General features: G+C 38.3%; 1 protein-coding gene across 9 annotated transcripts in view; it reads right to left on the bottom strand.

The window, feature by feature from the left end:
* The window catches only part of LOC6565769 (microtubule-associated protein futsch), a 50,562-nt gene that overhangs the window by 19,107 nt on the left and 20,229 nt on the right, over positions 1-11,226 (bottom strand). For all 9 annotated transcript variants that reach the window (XM_032739049.2, XM_043216294.1, XM_043216299.1 and 6 more), the window contains exons 2-5: positions 9,565-9,663; positions 576-748; positions 266-488; positions 37-195 (exon numbers count right to left, since the gene is read on the bottom strand). In XM_032739049.2, coding sequence (XP_032594940.2) covers positions 37-195; positions 266-488; positions 576-748; positions 9,565-9,663 — 654 coding nt within the window. The remainder of the gene's footprint in view (positions 1-36; positions 196-265; positions 489-575; positions 749-9,564; positions 9,664-11,226) is intronic.

Raw genomic sequence — 11,226 nt, 5'->3', positions numbered from 1 at the left:
CACACCTCCCACATATGATGGCTTGTCGTCACTCACCCAACATGTTAAAGCCATTTATCCCAAAGAGGGCGGCATCACCCTGACCACCCGGAAAGACGTAGAGCGTGGGATGCGTAAAGCGTATGTTGCCCACCACATCCGACGTCTCCAGCAACTCACGCAATGAGGTTGGCACCACCATTGGTGCCAAATAATCTGCAATTTGTATACAATACATGTTTGTTAGTATGTGTTCACTGTTTAAGTTTAAAATCGCCTGTCTTACCTATAAAGCCATTGATATATTCGCTGCTGGTGTCCAGCACATCAACCGGATTTATGCGTATTTTACAATGTCGTGCAAACACCTTATCCGGCAGTGTGTGCCATAGGCCAGCATCGGCACAGTGTATATTCATCGTTATGGTATCCGCATAGGCGCGTATCACTCGTTGTACGTCGTGCTCTTGAAATGCTTCCGCAAAGTCAGCCACCGAGAAGGTGCCATCCTGTAAATAAATACGGTTTTTTTTTGTTGTTTGTTTGTTTTAATTTGACCCTTTGACATTAAATGGCCGTGTTGACCTGTAACCGACCTGTAGTATCCAAGAACCGTTGCCGCTGAAGGTATACCCAGCGTGTATAATGTGACGATGCCTCGTAAAACTGCTGAGCAGATTACGCATACACTGTATTAGAGTATTGTATTGGGGATGTATGAGCACCTCCGTCACAAGATTCTCACTGGCATACTGTATGAGTCGCTCGCCTAAAAGAAAGCCAAGAGATGCAACCACTCATTTAATGGACATGGAAATGCTAAAAATTAATTAACTCTAAGCGCAATATTTTCTCAATAACTGCTGCAATTACTGTAACTGCAAACATATAATTGCAATTGCCTTTGGGGAAAGCTCAGTATTATTACATATTTCAATTATAACTTTTACAATCAATCCTGGCTTCGTATTTACAAATTGGCTCTTAATTTAACGCCCAAATTAATTGCTAGTATTCAGATTGGGAAACTTTAACAAGATATTCCTTTAATGAACAGATTAGGTAGATTTGAATAGTAATTGATAACCGGACTAAGCAGCTTAGCTTTACCACAATGTGCTTGGCAATATATTCAAGGAGCTCGTTTGGTCTCTACACCTCTTCACCTCTCCACACCCTACTCCTGCAAACCTCGCATATTCTTGGACTGCTAACTGCGCAAAAATGTTTGTTAGCCTGAGTCAGCTAACCAACCAACCAACTAGTCGCTGGACTGGTAGATGGGCTCTGGTGGTCCGGTGGTTCGGTGGTTCGCTCGGTCTGGTCGGGTTGGACTAGTATTCAACGTCAAACACACAGAGCTCACTAATGAATAGCTGAAACGTTAAGAGGCAAGTGCACAAGAGGCTTGGATTACCAAACGCTTGAGTCCCGGCCAGAGAATATAAGCATTAAGCACGCACCAAATCAAGTGGCTTTAAATTGTCAGACGTTGGGTGTTCGGATGTGGCGAGTTAAGTTTGCTTCATTCTCAAGCATTATATTCACATTTGACCCACAGATGCGCGCCAGCTGCAGTTGTGCGGATATCATTTCATAAATCTTTAATTTTTATGGATTAATTAAGTTTTCTCTCTCGGCCGCAGCGCTGACCATTTGCTCAGCACCTGAAATATGCCGCCTATGCATGCGACCTTGGTGACGACCTTGTCGTGTCATTCGCTGCCAACCATCATCACAATGATCATCATCGAGAATGAGTGGACGCTTCTTGACGCTCAAAGCACTAAATGCTTTTACAGCCGAGTCATATACATATTTATATGTATGTATGTAAATAATTTACGCATTTCTTGCACTAAATAGCCGTTGACAAAGCACAAAAAGCTAGCGCACATGCCATGCCGATACCTATACAAATATGTACGCACATAAGTGCGCACATATATGACTACTACAGATACAGATACAGATACGGATACGGATACATATACATATACCGTAAATGTTTGTGAGTGCACACATTAAGTGTACGTCACATTGGCCTAACGGTCAAATGTGCCCACGTACGCGTAAAAAGCGACAAGCCATCGAGTCCGAAGTGCGCCCAAGCGTGCACCTACATATGGCTTCGCACAATCTTTTTCTCATTTTTTTCCCCATCTATCTCCCTCTCCCTCTCTCTCTCTCTCTCTCTCTGCCTCTGCCTCCCTCTCTTTTCAGCTGTCCCGTCTCACCAGCTCCCATACTCTTCAACATGAGCATATAGTCGAGCTTGTCGAGCTGTTCTTGCGGCCCTTTTGCTTTTTATAAATGCAGCTTATATTTATCAAATCTCCAAGCAAACACACACAACACACACACACACACACACACACACACACTGAGTACTTTTTTGTGTGCTGTGTGCTTGTCAAGCGCAGTGACACATATAGCCGCATATTGTAGTTTAACGATTTAACGCATTCGGTGACCCGCTCGTCTGCGTCATTTTAGAATTAAGGTTGCCATCCTTCACGCACTTTTTTACGGCCTCAACAGGCGTGTCGCATTTTGTGTCTTGTGAATAAAATGCGGTTTGACTTCTTGCTTCTTATTAACCTTAGGGTGGCGCTCAAATCGAGAAAAGTTAATAAGTTTCAGATGAAAGCTACACTCACAAAAAAAAAAATCACATTGAATTTAAGTAACTCGCAATACTTTTCTCTAGGAAATAGAAAAAATATTTATGTTTGCTACAGTCAACTTAGGATCATTTTATGAACAATGTTTTCTAATATTTAAAAATTATTTCTTAACCAAGAAAAACTTTCAAATATTTTTTTTTGCAAATTTCATTGCGATCTTTTTTCCGAGTGTCCACTTGTAAAACACTGATTATGCTTGTGTATGTTTGGAGAGCATACAACTGTAACTATAAGCCAAGTCTGTTCGAAATCACATTTCGAAGCCGTGTACTTTTGCTGTTGGCTTAGCTTTCTAATGCCAGTTGCCTTGAAAGTATTTGCAATTTGGTATGTCCAACGACGAATGCCACTTAAGAACTTTGCTTGTCAAGCGTCGAAAGCCCCAAAGCACCTTAACACAGAACAGATACAAGCCAATAGGCTGAGTGGCCGTTATGGAACCCTGGGGCAAAGCGCTCTTACAGAGCCGCAAAGTTTGAAAACCGCACACACAAAGAAAAGTTGAATCGAATTGGTGGCAACCATCGCTTACAAAAGTGGTCGGCCACCTCTTGCAGCCCAGTCCCGCAGACTAAATAATACCAAATGTCGACAATAATAAAGTTTATTTTTTTTTTTTTAAGCGCATAAGTGACTAGGTTCGAGTTTGTGTCAAGTGCAGTTTTTCGCATTTAGACGTCCATTGATAAGTTTTCGCATTGGTCGCACCTAACCAAAATGGAAAATGGCAAAATGGCCGCAGATTAATCGTTAATAACTCTACTATAATGCCTGCATTCAGAATGCTGCCAACTTTTGAATCAAAACAAATTTGCACAGCAACAGAATGTGACTTTTTCTGTTTTATGATTTCTATGCGTTCCTTTATTTCTAATTTCTATGCCACTTCTTTTCTCTACATATATATATATATATTTTTTTGTTTTCTTTGTGTGCCGGACTGCAAAGTAATTACAGTTGGCGCCGGTCACCACCCTGTACTATGGTTTTTGCCACATACTCGCACCAAAATGGCGAATAATTGCCTGTCAAGCTAGCGCCCGAGCAAGAATAAAAGTTTTCAACAGCAATTCTGAATTGCAGAGAGGCACTGCATTGAATTAAAGTTTATTAAAGTCGTTGATGATGATCATATAGCAGATAGTCAATCATGTTTTTAACTAGAGAACGATTAGGAAAAAAAATATATATATATATACATATATCTTGAAATACGCGTATACGTAATATGTCGATTGTTTTAAGCAATACTTTCTCTATGTATTCAAATGAATTATTGATTCATAATTTAAGGAAATTTAAAATGTTCAATGCGTATGATTGATTAAAAAGGTTAAGCTCGAATCTTGGGATCTCGATATTTGGCAATTGATTTAAATGATTGCAAAGGCAGTTAAGTCAATTCAAGCCAAAACAATAATACTAATTACCGTTTTCTTATTTAATTCATAATTGTAATTAATGGAATATTACTGTGAAATAATATTGATTTACATTTAATAATGACATGTTTGGTTAGACTTCGCACTCGGTTAAGGGGAATTGAACTTGCTTTTTGTTATGGCATGTGGCATGATATGTCCACTAATTGGCTGGCTTAAAAGTCAGTTAACGACAGAGTTGACAGCCTGGTTGCGCAATTACGCAGTCAGCGCTTCACAACGGGCTTATTTAAATAAGTATTTACGCTTCACTGAGGCTGGCATTCGCGTTGATTCGTGAAATTTAAATGCGCGTTACAAATTCTCACTTTAATGCATAATTCGCGAATGGAGAATTGAGAATTGAATTAAGTGCGGCACGTGCAAAGAGCATTAATCAATGCCATCCACTTGCACCAATGCATCATTAATTAGAAGTGCGCATGCTCGTCATCATATAGTATATATATCAGACGTTGGCTCCCGTGAGACAAATCTAGATAATGACGATGATGAGCTCAGGTCTCCAGATCGCTGTAAAACAGACTCAATAGCACCTTGCAAGACTCAAAGACTTGACAACTAGCCCAGTTGTAGTCCCAATTGGCATCCACAACTCGTCCTTGCTGTTCCACCACACACGCATAATGAAAAGCAACGCAAATCGCTATCAAATCCCCACAGAATGTCCCTCTTCAGATGCCCAGTGTGCCTTGATTTGATTTGGCTCCATTCTGTCAGGCTCATGTCGGCATTGATAAGCGACGCGGATATGGATTGACGCCTGTCAGCAAGTCTGTCACGCCCACTGGAAATGTGGCAACAGACCAGGGAAGGAAACGAGAAGACTGTCACTTCCTTTCTTTCATAGTTCTCTTACGCTGTACCCATTCGAAACTGGTAAAAAGTCTGTTGTCTGTTGTGATAGGCAGAAGGAAGCAGGGTACATATATTATTGATCAGCTAATACTAATACGTACAGCCATACAATTCTTATCCTAACCAAACTCACTTGTTATGTGTGTTTAAATGCCAATTACATATTATGCAGCTGGCAACAATGGCTTGAAATTCAGTTGTGAGAAAGCTATTGTGTTTGCTGCTCTCATAGTTAAAAGTAGCAAATTAAGTATTTTTATATACTGTTCGCGAATCGACACTATTTAAGAAAACAGTCCGCTCATGACCAATTAGTATTTTAAGAATAGCCAGAAAACCCAATTTGCAATACAATAACCAGTACTAACGAGCACACTTTGTCTACCGGTAATATGGTTCAAGCCAGTCAATGATGTCTCCACAAAGTTATCCATTAAACGATTTTTCAGTTTGATCAAAATTTGTACTTGTACACATGTATAGATGTATCATTTTACAGCGGTTTCTGGAACGTTGGACATCGCAACTGATATCCAAAAATGTAGTTTTTTTTAAGTTGCTGTTATTGTTTGTTCTTTGTCAAATAAATGATATATAACCTTTCAATAGGTTATTCGGCTGAATATACTCATATTGCAGCAAGCTACTTGTAATGTAATAAGACTGTTAAATAACATCTGATATCGATATCGATCTATATTAATTGTGTGAAATCAATCGCCGTGAATAAAGAAAAGTAAGCGGACGTGTTTGTGCAAGAAACAATCTGTTTAAAATGTAATTAAGGTGTAAGCGTATTTCTGATTCGACACTCGAAAATAAGAGCGGCTTATAGTTTTATTTAATTTACTTATAGTTGGTTATCTCTGCTGCCAGATGTGTTTCTGGCAAGCAACTAGCTTCACAGACCAAGCAGAGCTGGAGCGTGCAGTTCTTCTGCTTCGAGTGCGAGTATACACATGCCAATGATGTCTGCCTCTCTGTCTGCCTGCCTGGCTATCTATTTGCTTACTACGTATGTGTGTGTGTGTGTTCATGTCTGACTACCCGGCATTCAGTTATTTGCCTAACTTTTTGAGTTCGTGGGTGGGGGCGGGGTGGGTGGTTACATATCGTTGCCATCTTATTGTATTTCTTTCTCTCAGTTTGGCGTTCTCCTTCCATTCGTTGACGGTGCTTGAATTATGCATGAGCAGCACAGCCATTGTCAGTATGATGGCCTTGTCCAATGCATGAATGTATGTCTGTGTGTGTGTGTGTGTGGGTGTGTGGATGTGTGTGTGTGAGTGGGTGTATGTATATGTGTGGGCGTCTGTTTTATACTGTATGTTTGTCAGGCTCTATCTATCAATTTTACATTCGTTATATCTCAAGAATCTGTATGTCTTTAAAGCTTATATATATATATATATGTGTGTGTGTGTCTGTGTGTGTGTGTGTGTGTGTGTGACTGTTAATGCTGTGCGCTTATAAAAGCTTAGTAATGGCAAATTGTGCAGAGCCCACAATATAACACTAGTTACAACAATGCAAGCTGACATGTATTGTGAGACTACAACGACTGCCAAATAATGAATCCACTCGCTTGCTGCTCTCGTAATACAAATCTGGGCTGGCTTTACTCTTTACTTCAGTATAATCGGTTCAAAATGCCATAATAATTAATTAACGAACACGTTATAAAGACACTTTTAGTCTGTATCCGATTTATTTCTATGTTGCCATTTAAGTTCAAATTGCAAAATTGCCGTGAGTAATTTACAAGAGAATTTAAAAAACGGACTCGCCAGTTAGTTAATTCACTGGACGGGTGTGAAATGAGCAGAAATCTGCTTGAAGTTTTTATGCCTCAACTATAGTATATAATTGCTGCAGATTAACGCGTTCTTTGTTTTGTGGCAGTTGCACTCACAAAGTTTTGTGCAGCGAACTTTGCCCCAAGTCCCAATGCGAAACTTAAGTAAACTGCATCAAATTAAAATTTGAAACACAAGTTTGTCGTTGATAATAAGGGCAACGCCTTTAAAGAGTGTATGCCATTATACATACATATATATAAACTATGCGCTTGTTAGCAAATGCTTGTAATTGCTCAAAAGTTGCCCCAGCTGCAGTGCCCAAGATGAGAATTCATGCACCGACAGGAGCTTATACCAGCCATAAGAGCACAATTATGGATAAAATGTTGAAACTGAATCTGTTGGCTGATGGAAGAAGGCAGTTGCCAGATGACAAGAGCCCAGAAAGTGGCGTTAGATACACGATGCCTGTACGCCGCCTGCTGGACAAAGGAAGTGACACTTCGAAGGACACTGAGCAGTGGAAGCCAGCAGCGCTTTGTTAACGGAGGTGCTGACTTTTATCGACTTAGTGCTGGCTTCCAGCGTCTTAACCTTTGTCAAATTAGAATGCCCATGGAGTCTGTGCGACCACACAAAGCGCCAAGCGAGGCGTGTGCATCTCAACATCTTCGGGATCCCGAACAGTATTTCACTAAATTCAGCCTTTTTAGTGTTTGCAATTGCATTTGAAGTGACTGACTGACTGACTGAGTGACTGACTGACTGACAGACTGCCCGCCTGGTGCCAGATCGCCATGCCGTGGCCTTTGTCAGAACCTATTCTGACGGACGCCCTTTTGCTTGCATCATTATTTAGCCACGGCCTGTGCGTGTCCGCCGACATTTGAGAGTTTTGTTTGAATAGTTTTGCAGCAGTGCAGGCAAAATTAGAATGCAGAATTCGGAACTCAGAATTCAGATTTCACTTTGCCAAGTCCTCATCGACAACAATGGCAAAAAGGCATTGAGTGCAAGTGCTGCTCTGGCACTTACCAGCAATCCCAAGGATAGCCTCAGTGCATTTCATTCAAGGTGGGCGCTGCTAAGTGTGCTACACTTTTTTTAATTTTCATATTCTGTACTCTGCAGTCATTCAAAATTGTGAAAAGTGAAATGTTTATAATGACATATGTAAATGTATGCTGAAATCCTCCATAATATATACAATTTGTTTTTGTTTTAGTGCGTGAATCAGGCGAGTCGACATACGCATGTTTTTCTACAGATACTTGCAAGAATGCATGCTACAGGGTATTTCTGTGTTGGGCTGCTTTGATTACAGCAATTTTATTTTCAGGTAACCCACAGTTTGTAAAATATTTTGCATGGCTATTTTTTCTTTTTATTTTTAATGCAAACTTTGTTTAACTTGAACTTGTCGAAGTTCTCGTCCATTTTGTTTGACTTAGTGACACCTTACAATAAATGGAAATCAATTTATAATTTTTTGAATGATTGAAAATATTATTTAAGACTTGGAGCAATGACGAATATTCTTGAGCGTACAATTATTATTGTCGCATATATAAAATGATAAGTATCTATAACCTATATGAAAACAAATTAAAACAAAATTTTAAAAGTTGAAAATAACTCTTCATTCTTAATTAATATTAATATATAATATTTCACTAAAAATGAATATCAGTTAAGCTTTTTAATAAAAGTTCAATATTAATTAACTTTTAATTGAAAGTCATAAAATGAGTATCATCCTCCAATTGTATTTATAAAATTATAAGTATCTGCGGCCTGAACTCATACTCGAACATCGTTAAAAAAGTTGAAAACAACTCATCAGTCTCAATTAAACATTAAATAAATAAATACACTAAACATAAATGCAAGTATTTACAAACAAGTTTTAAATAAAAGTTCAATATTTATAGACTCCTAATTGAAAGTCATAAAATAAGAACTATTCTCATATTTGATAGATCTTCAAGCTTGAGATACTTAAGGCCCACAAATCAACTGACGAGTGCAATTTTCATAACCTCTGGAGCATGCATGCAAGTCTTACTTAAATGTCGAGTGCTCATATTTGGGCACCAGCAACGAGGCAATCATCGTTGTCACAAGCAGAGAACAAAAACAAATATAAAACGATGAAGGATAACCGAAGGATGAGAGGATAGGAGGAGCATAGGAGGAGAAACTGTTCGCTCGATGCAGTGCAGCCACTTGAATGCATTTTAACAACGTTCTCCCAACTAATCCGCAACGACAACACTTGGCAGGCTTTGTCACATTGTTGTTATTATTATTATTATTGTTGTTGTTGTTGTTGGTGATGCTGCTGCGCTTGGGAAAATGAAAATAAAAATGAAAATGCGGCACAATCCGATTTGGATTTATCACACAAAAGACAAAGCCAGCACAAATCGTGAGCCTGAAATTTAACAAATGACAATTGTCAAAGCTGTTGAAAGACAATTGTCAAAATTTGCTTGGCTAATTTTGTAATTTTCTGCTACACACTGAACAGTTGTCTAATTGGAAAGTTTGCGTTTTAAATTAATATGCCGCTCACGCTTTTTACATTTAGTTATGTCCATTTAAACTTTTCAACTTGTTTGACACCAAAGGCCAACCAAAATTATTGGCAACTTTGTCATTAACTTGACATCAAAGTTTTATTTCTTCCAGTCTGTTGGGCAGCCTCCCATTCGATCGTATTGGATTTTTTGTGCGTCCAATTAGCTGACTGTTCGTTCCATTGAAAATAGGTGCCCCTTGATTTGAGTTTTGACTTACCGTGACGCGCCTCCTCGCCCTCGGGTGCATGTTGTGTAATTGTATTGAGCTCCTCTTCCAAGTCGACATGACAATCGGAAACGTCCCAAGAAAGGAAACCTGCAAGTGAAAAAAGCAACGGGAAAGAAAACAGGTTAGCACATGACATTAAAGCAAGGTCAATTGACACATATAAATGTATATATATATATATATATATATATTATATAGGTGCTCAGTGAAAGGTCAAAAGTATTTGGGGTGTGTGATGGAATATTTCAAAGCGATACTAAGCAAAATTAGATTAAATAGTAATCAGCGATTTTGCAAGCACACAAGATGTTAAGGTTATTCAACAAAGTAAGTTAGAGTCCTCTTAAAATTCTGAGCTCTTACAAAAAATTCTCATTTGTTAAACATTAAATAGTTCGTTTTTTACGAAATGCTTAAAAATTACCTGAAATTGTAAAACTAAATGTATTTTGTCTACAGATTTCTGCTACTTATGATGTTGGCTCTTAGGCCAGATGAAAAGTTTTCCACACATTTAAGCTTTTCAGGCCAAATGAAGTTATTAGTCTGTTAGTTCCCATAGACTAATTCAATTTGCTTAAACACCGAATAGTTTGCCTAATTCATTTGCAACGTGTGTGAACACCAAATAATTTAAGTACTAACATTTCTACCGACTGTGGTTTGTCCGGGCAGATGTGTTAATTATTTGCCCTAAATAAATTGCCTGTGTATGACCAAGTGGAAACATTTATGTGTTTGCTTTGCTAAGCAAATGCCTTTCGCAAATACGGGCAAATATTGCAATAAAAAGAAATTTAAAATCCAAATACAACATTTTAGTTTGGCATTTATCAACAATCTAAATGTGCCCAATTATCTATACACAATTTAATTTGCTGACTTGTAATTATGTGTTGTACTCTGTATCTTTAACAGCAGAAGCTCGGTTTCAATGAAATCTAAATCAGTCGAATTTAGTTCGCTTCTTTGACTCTCAATACCAACAATAAGGTTTTTAATCATCTTAATAGTTATTAAGATGAATGTTCACTTTGAAACAGATTCGGACGCAATAAAGTCTCAAATTATTTGTATTTTATAGAAATGAATTCAGAAACTTTAATCGGATTTGGCTATTGTCGACCAGCTGCTTAAGTAAGTGAGTGTATTTGTATTAGTCATTTATCACATTGTGTCAGAGTGTTTGTAATTATAATTTTCATTAATGTTATACTTATACGGTGTGTCATGCATCGCATCTTTTATTTGTTGCCATTTTGGTAAATAGTTAATTGAGACAACAAAACGCAGGACTTGAGACAAATTTTACACGTTACGCATACGTCATGGTGTGTACACACATACACACACATACACACACACACACTCGCATTCCCACATACACATTGAGTGTTGTCTTGTTTTTTTTTGCGTCGCTGTTGTTTTTTTTTGCTATAAATAGCTGCGCTCTTTGCCATTTGGCCTTTTTGGTATTATGTCATATGGTAAACAAATTAAGTCAGCCTTCGTCTATCGTTGAATGTTTGTATGTGTGTGTGTGTGTTTTATTTTCGTTTTTTGTTTTTATTTGTGTGTATATGTTAAGGGTCTGACCTATTAGTAGCAACTTCGACGCTACTAAGTATTTGCATATACACGCATAGTTGC

The sequence above is a fragment of the Drosophila grimshawi genome, unplaced genomic scaffold, assembly GCF_018153295.1.
Source record: "Drosophila grimshawi isolate 15287-2541.00 unplaced genomic scaffold, ASM1815329v1 contig_848, whole genome shotgun sequence".
Taxonomy (NCBI): domain Eukaryota; kingdom Metazoa; phylum Arthropoda; class Insecta; order Diptera; family Drosophilidae; genus Drosophila; species Drosophila grimshawi.
The sequence above is the reverse complement of the archived record's forward strand: the minus strand, read 5'-3'. Positions and strand labels throughout refer to the sequence as shown.